The sequence below is a fragment of the Macaca fascicularis genome, chromosome 7 (assembly GCF_037993035.2).
Source record: "Macaca fascicularis isolate 582-1 chromosome 7, T2T-MFA8v1.1".
Classification (NCBI taxonomy): domain Eukaryota; kingdom Metazoa; phylum Chordata; class Mammalia; order Primates; family Cercopithecidae; genus Macaca; species Macaca fascicularis.
This window is the reverse complement of record NC_088381.1, coordinates 119929390-119944719: the sequence shown is the minus strand read 5'-3', so window position 1 is coordinate 119944719 and position 15330 is coordinate 119929390. Positions and strand designations below refer to the sequence as shown.

Below are 15330 nucleotides of genomic sequence, written 5' to 3'. Positions count from 1 at the left end.
TGGATGCAGTCCACTATAGACATCTTGGTAATGGCAAAAAATGCCTGTGAAAAAGCTGGTTAATACACATTTTGGGGGAAGAAATCTAACTAGAAGTTGAAACTTAGACAAAAAAATCCAGTTTTTTTTTTTTTAAAGGAATTTAGGGGGATGTGTGAAGTATAGAAGCACGCAATTGTTAAATACTTTTGAGGGGATGCAGTGACCATTTTTTTCACATAAAACATTGGAGGCTCAGAGGTCTATCTGGTAAGTGTGGACTTCCTCTGGGAAGCTGTGGGGTGGCAGTGGCAGGGACATAGAACATTGCACGGTAGTAAGGACCCAGCCATGTGGCGTACATCTGGCTTTTTCTACTGATGGAATAGAAAGCACATCGTTTTGGTGCTGGGTGGACTTGACCTTGACTCCCAGCTCTGCTATGCGGTTTGGGGCAAGACATAGAGTCTGTTGGACCCTTGGCTCTCCTCAGCCCTAAAACAGAGTTAATGAAGACCTCGTCATGTACTTGCGAGAATTGAAACTGAGCCTGGGAAGCACCTGCCCAATACATTTTAGTTTCCCCTTGAAGCTTCAGGGTAGTCATCTTGCTAAACCAAGAAATCAAGATTTAGTTAAAGGCCCAGAAAATATCACTCCTTTTTACATTTTTTTTTTCCCTTAGGGACTCATTTTACAGACCTTTCTTTTTGTTCAGAAATTTAGATTTTTAGATCATGTCTACACCAGGCAGGAATGTCCCGGCCACACTCGAGCTCTGTCTTCCTAGGCCACAGAATAGGTGGATGTGCAAGCATGCTTTGTCTGAGGAGTCTTGTTTCCAGGGAGCTCTGGTAGTTTTGTTGTGAAGTCAAAAAGTTACCCAAGCACCTGCCATGTACCTGTCTCTGACTCGGTGCTAGTGGAAGTTTTGGCTGGCATTTGCTGAGTGCAGCCTGCTGCTCTAAAGTGGGAACTTGGCATTAGATTGCATTATTACGGTTAGTCCTCAGAATTGTCCTGTGGGGAGTTTGAGACCAGCCTGGACAACATAGGGAGATCTCGTCTCTATAAAAAATTTAAAAAATTAGCCAGGTGTGGTGGTGCTCACCTGTGGTCCTAGCTACTCAGGAGGCTGAAGTGGGAGGATCACTTGAGCCCAAGGGTTCCAGGCTACAGTGAGCCATGATTGTGCCACTGCATAGCCTGGGCAACAGAGAGAGATACTGTCTGAAAAAAAAATTGTCCTGTAAGATAGGCACTATCATCCTTCCCATTTTACAGAGATGGAAACTGAGCTTGGGAATACTTAGCGACTTTTCTAGCAAGGGCAAAGACTGCAACAAAGCCATGAAGAAATTAGAGAAAGCTGTAGGGTGACACAGAGTCAAAGGCACTGTCCAGGAGCGTCACTGCTGTTGGGGAAGTCATTGTGAGGAAGGAGGGGCTTGAGCCAGGCCTGGGGTCGGAGTATGAAAGGAAGAATTTGTGAGAACATGAACAGAGAAGTGACAAGAGCGGAGGTGCAGAGGTGGGAATGAGGAGGGAGGAAGGGAGTGAGAGAGACAGAGACAAAGGTTGATGAAGGCAGTGAGGTGAGAGAGTTGGCAGTGAGGGCTTCAGTTGCCTGGGACCATGGGACTGCCTGTGTTGTGAGTAGAAAGGAATGAGGTTTACCAATAGGGGTCTTAGTTATTCTTAAGCCTGCTGAGGTGGTGCTATATGCAGCTTAATTTAATCTCAGTCTGCATGATGAGTTAGGAGGAGGGACACCTGGCTTTCAGAAACCTCTTGTAGTCCCACTCCACTTTTGGCCTTGGGAAAGGCTACAGGAGCATGTTGCAAGCTCGACTTCCACCCTGAGAAGAATTCAAGCAGGTTCTGCTGCCGGTGCAACCCTCCAGGTGCCAAAGACCATCCGCTGGGTGCACCTCCAGGTTGCAGAGGGTCTGCGACCAGGAGTCCCCACCGCCCCCAATACCTGTGAAGACACCTGTATGAGGAGATTCCCTGGTAGGGCCCCTCTCCCTTCACCAGAAGTGAAGAGAGCCTGTTAGTGTCATGCCAGCAGTTGTAAAAGGCCACCCCCAGGGACCTGATCACTGTTTGCCAACAGCATCGTTACATGCCACACACATACATCAAAATTAAACAAACATGAAAACTGGATGAAAAAGCTTTCCACTGTTTTTTCATTATAAAGTTGGATATGGTTTTCCTAACTAGTCTGTCATTCTGGGAGATGGAAAAACTTAGAAGAATTTGTCCTGCAGTGAAAATGCCCATTCTTTTTGTTTGAGGTAGCAGTAAAAATTGTTCATAGTCGCTCCAGCTGTCCTGAGGCAGCCCTGTGCACGAAGCCTCCCGTGTCCCTCTGTGTTGGCCCAGTGAACCCGGTCCACACCATGGAACCTCCCCTGTGGCTGGGCCAGGGCCCTCCGTGAAGAAGGGCAGGCTGGCCAAGGGCTGCAGACAAGTGCTTAAGTGTTTCTGGGAAAATGAAGATTGAAAGGTGGCTCAGAACAAGTGCAGAGGAGAATTTTGTTACAAACTCCCAGTTAGGACAAGTCTCAAGTCCTTTGGCAGGGCATTTCTTTCTTTCCTCTGATGTATCCCCACCCCATTTTTCTTTCTATTAAGGACATGAGAAAAGTTAAAAAAAAAAAAAAAAAAAAGCATTAAATGGAAAAAAAAAGTGAGATTTAAAAAGTCTTCACGTTAAGAATCCTTTAGCAACTATCAAACCTCAGTTAACAAATGCGTGACAAAATGAGCTCATTCAAACCTGGCCGGCCTCCACCTTCCCGCTGTGCCCTGAGGTGCCAGCAGACCTCTTTATGGTCTGACTCTCCATGGCAGGAGCTTCCTAGAAGAGTGTGGGTCCCAGAGGAGGCCATGGACTAGAAACTGTATTTCTCAAAGTGTGGGGTCTCATCTACCCTCCTCTCACTCAGCTGGGAACATAGTTAAAAACACTGATTTCCAAGCCCCTCCTCTACCTTCTGAACCAGAATCTGCATTTTTAAGTCAGCTCACTCCCTTCGACTCCTCCAGGCCTCTGCCCAAATGTCTCCTTCTCCCAAGGTCTTCCCTGATCATACTATTTAAAAGAGCCAAGTGCACCTGCCCTCTCTCACCCTCTTGTCCGACCCTGCCATATTCCTCTGCACTTCAGTGTTTCTGATGCCCCCTCAATCTGATGGGATTTAGAGCCAGAAGATTAATCTCTGTGGGCCTCAATTTTCTCATCGATAAAATGGAGATAATATCTTACTAGAATAGGAAGAAGTGCATGAAAATACACTCAAAGCCACGATAGGAAGGGACATACAAATGACCACCGAAAAGAAAAAGTGCCACTTTTCCTTGGATGTGTTCATTGCACATCTCATCTAGCTGGGATCCAGATCTTGATTCCCAGCCTTCAAGAAGTTCAGCCTCTTTGAGTTTCACTGCAATTCCCCTAGAAATTTGAGCAGTCACGTCGGCTGGAGGTCTGGCTTTTCTTGCCCTGGATAAATAGCTGCACATGGGCTCAAGCACTGTTCTAGCTCCAGGTCTCCCCCTTCTTCAGGGAAGGGCTATCTGGCTGCTGTGCATCTGTTACCTTCACTAAAGAATCTTCACGTGGTATTCTTGTGGATGGATGCCCAAGTGGGCCGAGCTCTGCTTCTCAGATGGCCAGGAATGAGCACAAGAGCATTTCCTAACATTCTACCCACCCCAGGCGCTGCTAATTGCTCAGATTAAATTTGTTAACGACATTAATGAGCAACACCTAGCTCAGAAATCCAAGGCTTGTGAGTATCCCAAGCCTTCTATCAACATCAATTGGTGTGAGAATCACTTGTGGGGTGGCTAAAGTGTAGATTGCTAGGATGCACCCAGAGAGTGGAATTGGTAGGTCTAAGGTGGGCCCTCAGAATTTGCATTTTTAACAGAAACCTCAGGTGATCCTGATGCCATGGTCCCTGGAATCCACCGGGAGAAATGCAGCTCTCCATGTGAAGGACTGCATGGTGCTGTGCTGAGGGTGTAAGTTGTTATTCACCCCTTGGTGAATTTCCTTGATGCCTCATGCTGTTGTCAGAACTGAACCCCACAAACCTGCTCCTCCTCAGTCTCCCTATCTCAGTAACTGGCAGCCCCACCCTTTTGGTTTCCCATATCAGGACTATCATCCCACATCCAATCCACCAGCAAACCTTCTTGGTTCCACCTTCAGAACATCTAGTGCTTCCCATCTCACTCAGATGAAAGCCCAGACCCTTCCTGTGACCTCTGAGACCCTGCTTGAATGACCCAGGCCACCTCTCCTCTCACCATCCCTCCCACATGCCCACACACCCCTCCTGCCTGACACAGCACCCCGCCTCCCCTCATCTGTGGGGTTCACTCCCACACCTCCTGGCCTCTGCTCAGTCACCTTCTCCCGGGGTCTTCCCTGACCGTGCTATTTAAAAGAGCCATGTACACCTGCCCCCTCCCACCCTCTTGTCTTTCTCTGCTGTGTTTCTTTGCACAGCTCTTACACATCCACCCCACTAAGTAATTTACCTGTTTATTGACTACTGCTGGGATGTGAATTTTTGTCTCTTTTGCTGCCTGCCATGTCCCCAGTTTCTAGACTAAGGCCAGGTCTATAGTGAATACTCAGTAAATATTTGTTGAATTAGTGAATGAATGAACAAAAATTGTGAGAAGCATTTACCTTTCACCTAACAAGCTGCCATTGTAAATGCTAAGTGTGCAAACCTGTGTGTGCACGTGGGCATGAAGGCAGGCGTGGCAGAGGGATTATAAATGGAGCCTTGCCTGCCCCCCAGATTAGGGGCTGATCCTTCGTCTTTCCTTCCTGTGGCTGTTATGAAGCTGAAAGAGAGAGTGTGTGTTCTTGGCTCAGTAAGTATCATCCTAAAAATACAATATCCCACAAAAAACTGTTTAAAAAGACTCCCAGGTTAGCTTACCAGGAACTAGTTAACCCATTGTAATTACAGTTTAAGTCTCATAATAGCCTGTCATGGGAGCCTACTCATTGTTATAATTTCTTTTTCTATGATAGAAAAATGTAGTCCAGCTTCCAATCTATTTATAAACCTTTGCACAGTTGCACTTGTAGGTTGCTGGCTGCATCGCGCTGTCTCTTTTTACTTAGATAAAAGCTATGACTCCACCTAGTTTAACTCTCCATATCTATACTGTCTGTCCTCCATCTTCACTCTCCCTGTTTCATAATTCAGCCTTAGAATGAGAATTGGGTTGCAGAATAAGGCTTCACAGAATAACTGAAATAGGATACAATCCGTGCCTGTTGTTTCCTTAATTTGTGGGTGGAACAGAGTGTAGAGTTTGGATTGATTTCTATCTGAATTTTCTGAAAATGGTTGCACTTTTTTTTTTTTTTTTTTTTTTGAGACGGAGTCTCGCACTCTCGCCCAGGCTGGAGTGCAGTGAGTGGCGTGATCTTGGCTCCCTGCAAGCTCCGCCGCCCGGGTTCACGCCATTCTCCTGCCTCAGCCTCCTGAGTACAGGCGCCTGCCACCACGCCCGGCTAATTTTTTGTATTTTTAGTAGAGACGGGGTTTCACCGTGTTAGGCAGGATGGTCCTGATTTCAGCCCCCCTCGGCCTCCCAAAGTGCTGGGATTACAGGCGTGAGCCACCGCGCCCGACCAAATGGCTGCTCTTTAGACCTGTAGCAGATTGCCTTTTTACTTGGCGTTCAGAAGTGCATTAAGAAGAAATGCGACTTCTGGCAATGCAGGTGTGAGGAAAAGGTGTTCTACTTATTTTAGAGATGAGGAAGCTGAAAGACAGTTTGCAGTCTCCACAGAGCCCCTGAGGGAGGGCTGAGGTTGAGTCCTAGAGCTGGGCGCTTTCTGCAGTCCCCATTCCTTGCGCTCTGGGAGAAAGTCCTGATGGCCTTTAAGCCATGAGCACACTGGTGAGTGTGAGTGTGCGAGTCCCTCCAGGAGCTGCTTCCTTACACTTAGTTGTGAATTTCTGAGCTGTAGAAACCTGAGGTTTTGACACATCCAAGTTACATTCATTTCTTTTCACTCCAAATTTTTTTTTTCCCTTAATAGTGATAGTTTTCTTCACAGCCATCTATTTTACCATAATCCATCCTGGGTTTTTTTTGTTGTTGTTCTGCCTTGAGTTTTATATCATTTTCTATTTAAGTTAAGCTTGTCATTTTCTTGTTTAAATAAAGTTGAGTCATGCCTAATTTCCTATTTTTATCAAACTGGAATTTCTTAGCCAAGTCATCAAGGCCCTATACTAAATCTTGAGTCATAACTTCATTCCTACTATGTTCCAATCAGATTTTCCACTTGAACCGACACTGTCTGTCCTGCCAACCCTCAGCTTGCTGCTTTCCCAAGGATCTGCAGGCAGCTCTCCAGTACTGTCCAAAAGTTAATGCCGCTGCTGCTACTCTCATTTCTTACCTGTGCTGTTTTTCAGCATGCTGTAATATTCATCTAGATAATCTTCCCTGCTTGCTTCTATCATTAAACCCGGTTTATAAAGTATGACTCGAATTATACTTGAAGTCTGTGCTGATGAACCCCAGACACGTGGTCATCCCTAATCTAGTGGGCATCCCTAACCTAGTGCTCATGATCTCCGTACTTGGCTCCCAGTGAAGGGGTGGTGGAGAGCAGCAGTTAAGATTCTCGAGCTAGATGTCCTAGGTTCAGATCCCACCTTTGCTACGCACTGCCTTTGTGACTTCAGGCACTTTAGTCCACTGTGCCTCAGCTTTAACTGCAAACAGGTTAAAAATTGTCCCTGACCAGAGTGGTGGCTCACACCTGTAATCCCAACACTTTGGGAGGCCTAGGTGGGAAGATCACTTGAGCCCAGGAGTTCGAGACGGAGACCAGCCTGGGCAATGCAGGGAGACCCCTCCCCCCAACCAACCCACACCTACTGAAAAACAAAGTAGGCAGGTGTGGTGCACGCTTGTGGCTGCAGCTACTCAAAAAGCTGAGGTAGGATGATCGCTTGAGCCTGGGAAGTCGAGGTTGCAGTGAGCCGAGATTGCACCACTGCTCTCCAGCCTGGCTGACAGAGCAAAACCCTGTCTCAACAACAACAGAGTCCCTGCTACCTAGGGTTGTTGTGTAAATTAAGAGTTAATAAACGTAAAGCCTGTATATGTTAAGCGCTATTTAAGTGTTAACTTTGTTACATTTTAATTTGCTGATGGAAGGCTTGATCCTGGTGACATTGTTACCTATATGATGCTATATCTCCTTAGTTCCTTTGCTTTCTGTTCTCCCTGGGAATACTGGGTAAAGATTGATCTTTGGATTTCTTCCTTCCACTTCTGTCTCCTTTCCAGATAGACCTGAAACACAACTACCACTTGGTTTTCCCTAAGAGTAGGGTGTCCTCCTTCACACTAGCATCAGTGTCTCAAGCTAGAATTCCATGCCATCCCTGCTTAAACAGCATGCTCCTGGAGTCTCCAGCCAACTCCACCTCCTGGAGATGCGGAGGCAGAGGTGTGTGCAGCCACTAGGCCTCCTGGTGGCTATGCTTGGGATTGGCATATTCCCCAGTGTCCTCGAGAAAGCACCCCCCTGTCCATCCACAACCCCCGCCACACCCTACCCTCTTGGCCATTTCCTTTATGAACCATGGCGTTTGTTCCAGTTTCCCCATTTCTTTGCAGCACAGATGGCCCTCTTCTTTTAATGGGTAGAATAAGTAGGAGATGGAAGCAACAGCTGCTGGAGCACTGAGCTTATCTTGGTCCTCCGTAATTTCTGGAAGATCTGCGAGTGGGGCCCAAGCTGTCTGCTATTGCATGGAAATCATGCTTGTACCATACCTATCATAGTTAAACCCTGCCGAGGGCATAGGGCATTTTAATAGCTTGAATCCCTGTTGCTTTGCCCTCCTCCGTCCCCTTCTCCTCATGCCCTTTCTTTGAGGTAGGTGCATGTGTTTTTTAAGACCCTTCCCTCAAAACAATCTTGGTAGTGAGACCAGCTATTAAGTTCAGTGTTACCTGAAAGAAGGATGGTTAGACATAAGACATTTGTTAGCTTCTCTATTATGTCCTCCTCTCAGGATGTCTTTAGGTTGAACCATATAAAAGTGCTGATATTTAGCCCTTTTTGACCCACAAAAATAGTGGTTTCATGAAGTTTAACCTAACGCGTACTTACTGGTTCGCTTTCATTTACTGCGCTCAAACCCACGGGTGCAGCCTCATCTTCGTTCACCAACTCGGCAATGAGACCCAGCTGGGAGCAGTAAGCAATTCTTCTTGCCAGCAGACAAAGCAGGTTAATTCCCTTGGGTTGAATGTTACCCCAGTCTCTTAAACATCAAAAACTGTTTGTTATGATGTAAACTGCTTCTGTGGAGTGGATGCTGTGTCCCTGATGCAGCAATGACATTGGAATCATTTAGTCCTTTTAAGGCAAGTTTGTTTTATTTTTCAGTCTTCACATATAATGCTGCCAACAAGGAAACCTGTGAACACAACCACAGACAATGCTCCCGGCATGCCTTCTGCACGGACTATGCCACTGGCTTCTGCTGCCACTGCCAATCCAAGTTTTATGGAAATGGGAAGCACTGTCTGCCCGAAGGTAATTACTGGGACTGGGAACTCCTGTGTGTCTATTCCTGCTGCTTACCTGTTTCCAGCTACCACTGTGAGCTCTGCTTTATGGACCAAACATCTCCACTACTTAAATCAGAGTGCTATCAACTTGGAGGTGCTTAATAAATGTTAGAGGAATGAACTGGTTTGGGCTGATTCTCAATTTGAGGATTATCCAGAAATGCTTCCTTCTACCAGCTCCTTAGAGCCAAAGTTGTAGTGGAGAGAAGGAGGAGGGGAGAAAACAGACTGGAGGCAGGACTGTTTCATATATGGATAATTGGTTGGTTAGGAAATCATTAAAGCGACTTGCTAAAGAGTGAGTTTTGGAAGTTGTCAATGGAATAATTATACCTGTGTACACTTATCTCTAGCCAGGATGATGCCCAAGCTTAACTGGATTTGCTGTCTTTTAGGGGCACCTCACCGAGTGAATGGGAAAGTGAGTGGCCACCTCCGCGTGGGCCATACACCTGTGCACTTCACTGACGTGGACCTGCATGCGTATGTCGTGGGCAATGACGGCAGAGCCTACACAGCCATCAGCCACATCCCACAGCCAGCAGCCCAGGCCCTCCTCCCGCTCACACCAATTGGAGGCCTGTTTGGCTGGCTCTTTGCTTTAGAAAAACCTGGCTCTGAGAACGGCTTCAGCCTCGCAGGTGAGTAGGGTCTCTGAGAAAGTCGGTAGTCAGTGTTGCTTTGGCAGTGGTGCTCCTTGGGGCAATGTCTTTAGGCCTTTACACAGTGAAAGAGGAATCACTTGTTTAACGTTCTAGAGCCACATGTGTGTAGTTCTCTGGCCAGAGGTTGCTGGGAATGGTTTGACCTCACATCACTGATTTTTGAAAGGCAGTGATTTCTTCTAAATGTTCTCCCAGCTGTTCTGAGAAACAGGATGATTCCATTCAGAACATTTGTGTCCTCTTACTCCAATTCATTGAAGCATATTTGTCAGGCTTTTAAAATTATGCACAGATCTGTCAAATGGTACTTGGGGCACCTGGGGATGATTTTACTTCATGGTGAAGGGGTGCCCTTCTCCCAGCTCTGCAACCTATAATAGTATAGGGGGGTGCGCCCCAGACTTGCACCTGCACACATCACCTGGAGGTCTTGTCAAAATGTGAATTATGGTTCAGCAGGCCTGGGGTAAGGGGTCTGTGATTTTGCTTTTCTACCAAGCTCCTAGGAGGTACCAGTGCTGCTGGAAAGGCCACCCATTGACAACAAGGATTTTAGAAGATATTTTTTGGATTCTCACCTTCCCACTTGAAAACTTGTTTCCTAGTGGTTTTATCTTTATTGCATGAAAAATAGTTTTGTGAGAAGTTCTTCCCCCATCTTTAACTGCAGAGCTCAGTGGCTGTTCATAGGTTCTTGCCTTTAATCAAAATTTGAATAAAGCCCTTGTGTCAAAAGTAGATAAAATAGGGCACACCTTGTTAAATTTCTATTTCAGATAAACAATTTTCTAGTATAATTGCATGAGACATACTTATCTGAAATTCAAACAAAAAACCCTGAATGTCTTGGGTGGTTTTTTTTGTTGTTGTTGTTGTTGTTAGGCTTATATGTTTTTTGCTAAGTCTAGCAACCTTAGAGAAAAGTCAAGGGCGTTCCCAAGAGTATTTCTCACAGAATACAAGCTTGTTTAAAGAGAAGTTGGGTGAGGTAAGGCAGGATGAAACCATATTCTTCAATGGAAAAGTTTGGGAACTTATGGAATCAACAGCTGACAGTGTTTACTCTCAGTATCAGATAATCTCCTTAGGCACGATCTCCAACAGCAGTAGAAATTGGGAGGGGGCGGTATGTATTGGTAACTGTTTAAGCACAACCTCTTTTCAGCCCTATGCTGAATGTTTTTCATCTCCAGGTGCTGCCTTTACCCATGACATGGAAGTTACATTCTACCCAGGAGAGGAGAGGGTTCATATCACTCAAACTGCTGAGGGACTTGACCCAGAGAACTATCTGAGCATTAAGACCAACATTCAAGGCCAGGTGCCTTACATCCCAGCAAATTTCACAGCCCACATCTCTCCCTACAAGGAGCTGTACCACTACTCAGACTCCAGTATGTATAACCCAGTCTTCACATCTGTAAAATGGGGATTATGCCCATCTTACAAGATAGATACAAGGCTTAAATGACTTATATGCCATGTTCCTAGAACAGTGCATGGAACATAAAATGAGCTCTATGTTATTACTCTTATTGTTATAAGAAAATGTGTAAGTGAGCAGAATGCTGGCTGCTATACACAATATCTATATCCCTACCTAGTACTTTCAAATAATAAAATCAATAGCAACATTGTCCATGGGGTGGGTAGGGATGGTATAATTATATACAGTTTTTAACCATCCTACTTTCTGCAACATGGAAAAATATTGATTATTGGAATTTGTCTCAGCTTGTTTCAGCTGATGAGTTCAGGTTGCTTTAAAAATCAGAGGCCCGGTGCAGTGGCTCACGCCTGTAATCCCAGCACTTTGGGAGGCTGAGGCAGGTTGATCACCTGAGGTCAGGAGTTTGAGACCAGCCTGGCCAACATGGCGAAACCTGTCTCTACTAAAAATACAAAATTAGCCGGGTGTGGTGGCATGCTCCTGTGATCCCAGCTACTTGGGAGGCTGGGTCAGGAGAATTGCCTGAACCCAGGAAGTTGAGGTTGCAATAAGCCGAGCTTATACCACTGTACTCCAGTCTGGGTGACAGAGCGAGACTCCATCTCAAAAACAAAACCAAAAACACAGAGATGCTGTATTTTATTATAAAACTAATGCTAGATTTGGAGTCAAAAGATAACATATCCTGGATTTGCCATTTAATATCTGTAGGGAAAGGCCTCTTAATATCTGAGAATGTATTTTCTCATCTTTAGCATGGAACTAAAAATGTTTTTTCTATGTTACATGGTCAATAATGTGTGTGAAGCGTGATGTGTTCTGTGAAAATACTACCTGCATACAGGATGCGGCCTCTATCACAGTTGCTGTTGTGCAGTACAGCAATCTGGACTGAGTTATGCCTTTCCTCTAACCCCTGCTGCTCCTATGCCGAGAGCTGGCAGCCTGGCAGGAGATGTAGGGAAGACAATGGGAAGCAGCGACCTGGGCTGTGAACAAAATGGTCAGTGTCCAGATCACTGACCTGGGCTTGACTCCTAGACTCAGATTGTGAGAGACAACCCTTTCCTTTCTCTGGAATCCTTCAGATTTACTGAAGTGCGAGGTGTTGGAAGTCGTCACTTCTGTGCAATGTAGAGGATGGATTGGTTTAAAATTTAGGGTGTAGAGTTAAACCAGTGTGAGTTTCATTTTCAGTTCTACCATGAAGCAGCGTTGCATCTTAGGCTACTTAACCTCTGTGAGCCTCTGATCACACAATTCAGTGCCCATCTCACCAGGCTGTTGTGAGGAGGAAACGAGGCAGTATGTATAGAGCACCCTTGGCATGACTGGCACTCAGTAACACTTATTTGCATATAATAACACGGACAACTGTAGTGCCTTCTCCCCCTCAGCACTGTGGCTTTGCATCCACTCAGGTTTTTGGGATTTCCTTGCAAATTTTTTCATATAAACTCAGGAAGTTCCCAAGGGAACACACTCCAAGAATTAGATGAAAACCTCTGCAGAAAAATCCACCCCACATGAAAATGTCTTTATTTAATATTTTTTAAAAAACTACCAATGTGTTTATTGCAGCTGTGACCTCTACAAGTTCCAGAGACTACTCTCTGACTTTTGGTGCAATCAACCAAACATGGTCCTACCGCATCCACCAGAACATCACTTACCAGGTGTGCAGGCACGCCCCCAGACGCCCAGCCTTCCCTACCACCCAGCAGCTGAGTGTGGACCGGGTCTTTGCCTTGTATAATGATGAAGAAAGAGTGCTTAGATTTGCTGTGACCAATCAGATTGGCCCGGTTGAAGGTAAGGTTTCCTTTTTTTGTTGTTGGGTAAAAATGACATCCTTTTAAGTAGAGTTAAAATGATTCACAGAGGTTACTAAGGGTTACCTAGTGCCAGGCTGTGTTAGGTGCTAGGTATAAGGATGAATAGAACAGATCCTTGCCCTTGAGTTGGAAACAGGCAGAAAAGAGTTTTAGGGCAGGGAACAGTGTCCCTGCCAAAGTCAGGAAATAGAGCATGGTATGTGAGGCTGGTTTAGAGCGATACCCAACTGTGTGTGCCAATCGGGAATATACCTGTGAACAAGGTGGACTGGAATTAGGGAGAGCAATGCTGACAAGTATTTGTTACAAGTGTGATAAGTGCAGGGAACTATGAGTCTAGTTTGAAGATTGAGGAGAGATATCACCACGAAAGTGACATTTTAGCTAAAACAGATGAGGAGAATTTCATCCAAAACCAAGGTGGGGCAAAGAGCTAGTACCTGGAAAAACAAAACATCATGGAACTTGATGTCTAACCTCCCCCTCCACGATCCCCAGAACATTAGAGTTACTGGTGAAAGACTGGATGCTTTTCCCTGAAGCTCAGGAACAAGAGAGGGATGTCTGCTCTTGCCATTTTTATTCAATTCAGTACTTGAAGTGCTAGCCAGGGTGATTAGGCAAGAACACGAAATAAAAGCCATCTAAATTGGAAAGGACAAAGTAAAATTAGTTTCAGATGACATTTTATGTAGAAAATCTCAGGAATTCACTAAAAAACTATTAGAACTAAAGAACAAGTTCAGCAATGTTACAGGATATGCAAGATCAGTACCAAATTAATTGCATTTATAGTAGCAATAAGCAAACCGAAGATTAAGAAATTGTTTCAAAAAGAGAGAAATTTTTAAAAAGAAGTGCAGTACTTGTACATTGCATCCCACAAAACATTTTTTGGAAAAAAGTTAAGACCCAGATAAATGGGAAGACCGTTCCATATTCATGGATTGGAAGACTTAATATGGTTAAGATGTGAATACTTCCTGAATTGATTTATTAATTCAACATAAACCCTATGAGAATCTCAGCTGGCTCTTTGCAGAAATTGGCAAGCTGATTCTAGAATTTATATGGAAATTCAAAGAACCCAGAATAGCCAAAACAATCTTGGAAAAGAAGCATAAAGTCAGACTCATATTTCTCAAACTCGAAGTGTAGAGTAATCAAGACAATGTGGTCCTGGTATAAGAATACACGTACAGATCAAGGGAATAGAAGTGGGAACCCAGAAATAGACACTCACATTAAAAGTCAATTGCTTTTTCAACAACAGTGCCATAACAATTCAATGGAGAAAGAATAGTCTTTTAAACTGTTAACTATGGTGCTGGGACCACTGAGTGACCACATACAAAAGAATGAAGTTGAACCCTATACCTCACAGCATATCCAAAAATCAACTCAAAATGGACCAACAGACCTAAGTGTAAGAGCTAAAACTTTTAGAAAAAACATTGGGGGTAAATTTTTGTGACTTTGAATTTGGTAATGGTTTGTTAGGTACGACACTAAAAGCACAAGCAACAGCAAAATAAACTGGGTGTCATCAACATTTTAAAAGTTTATGCTTCAGGCCAGGTTTGGTGGCTCACGCCTGTAATCCCAGCACTTTGGGAGGCCGAGGTGGGCGGATCACAAGGTCAGGAGATGGGGACCATCCCGGCTAACACAGTGAAACCTCGTCTCTACTAAAAATACAAAAAATTAGCTGGGCATGGTGGTGGGTGTCTGTAGTCCCAGCTACTCTGGAGGCTGAGGCAGCAGAATGGCGTGAACCTGGGAGGCGGAGCTTGCAGTGAGTGGAGATCGCACCACTGCACTCTAGCCTGGGAGACAGAGCGAGACTCTGTCTCAAAAAAAAAAAAAAAAATTGTGCTTCAAAGGACATTATTAAGAAAGTGAAAACACAACCCATAGAATGGGAAGACAGTATTGTAAATCATGTATTTAATAAGACTTGTTCTAGAGTATATGAAGCATTCTTACAACTCAGAAACAAGCTAACTAAAAGATGGGCAAAGGATCTGCAATGACCTTTCTCCAGAAAGATATACAGATACCCACCCAATGGGCATGTGTGAAGATGCTCAGCATCATTAGTCATCAGGGAAATGCAAATCAAAACCACAATGAGATACTACTTTACCTCATGTGGTTGAGTATAATCAAAAAACGGGTAATAAGTGTTGGCTAGAACGTGGAAAACTCGGAACCCTCATACGTTGCTGATGTGATTATAAAATGACGTGGCTACTGTGAAAAACAGAAAATAGCAGTTTCTCAAAGTGAAACACGATGTTGCCATTTAATGGAGCAATTCTACTCCTCCCTATATACCCAAAAGAAATAACGTAGGTCCCTATAAAAACTGATTTGTGTATATTCATAGTGGCATTATTCATAATAGCCAAAAGGTAGAAGCAACACACGTGTCCATCAGTTGATGAATGGACACCAAAAAATATATTCATATACTGGAATATTATTCAACCATAAAAAGGAATGAAGTACGGATATGTGCAACAACATGGATGAACTCTGAAAACTTTAAGTGAAGGTAGCCAGTGACAAAGGACAGCACACTAAATGGTTACATTTATATAAAATATCCAAAATAGGCAAATCCATATACATAGAAAGCATATTGTGGTTGCCCAGGGCTAAGAAATAATGAGGGAATAGGGAGTTAATAGCTACAGGGTACAGGGTTAATTTTGGGGGTGATGAAAATGTTTTGAAATTGATTGTGGTG

The 15330-nt window shown here is 44.5% G+C and overlaps 1 protein-coding gene across 5 annotated transcripts in view; it reads left to right on the top strand.

Annotated features, from left to right (window-relative positions):
- NID2 (nidogen 2) overlaps nucleotides 1-15330 on the top strand; it is a 63598-nt gene that overhangs the window by 16980 nt on the left and 31288 nt on the right. For all 5 annotated transcript variants that reach the window (XM_005561257.4, XM_065548809.1, XM_045396418.2 and 2 more), the window contains 4 exons: nucleotides 8444-8593; nucleotides 9024-9269; nucleotides 10487-10687; nucleotides 12325-12555. In XM_005561257.4, the coding sequence (XP_005561314.3) occupies nucleotides 8444-8593; nucleotides 9024-9269; nucleotides 10487-10687; nucleotides 12325-12555 (828 nt within the window). The remainder of the gene's footprint in view (nucleotides 1-8443; nucleotides 8594-9023; nucleotides 9270-10486; nucleotides 10688-12324; nucleotides 12556-15330) is intronic.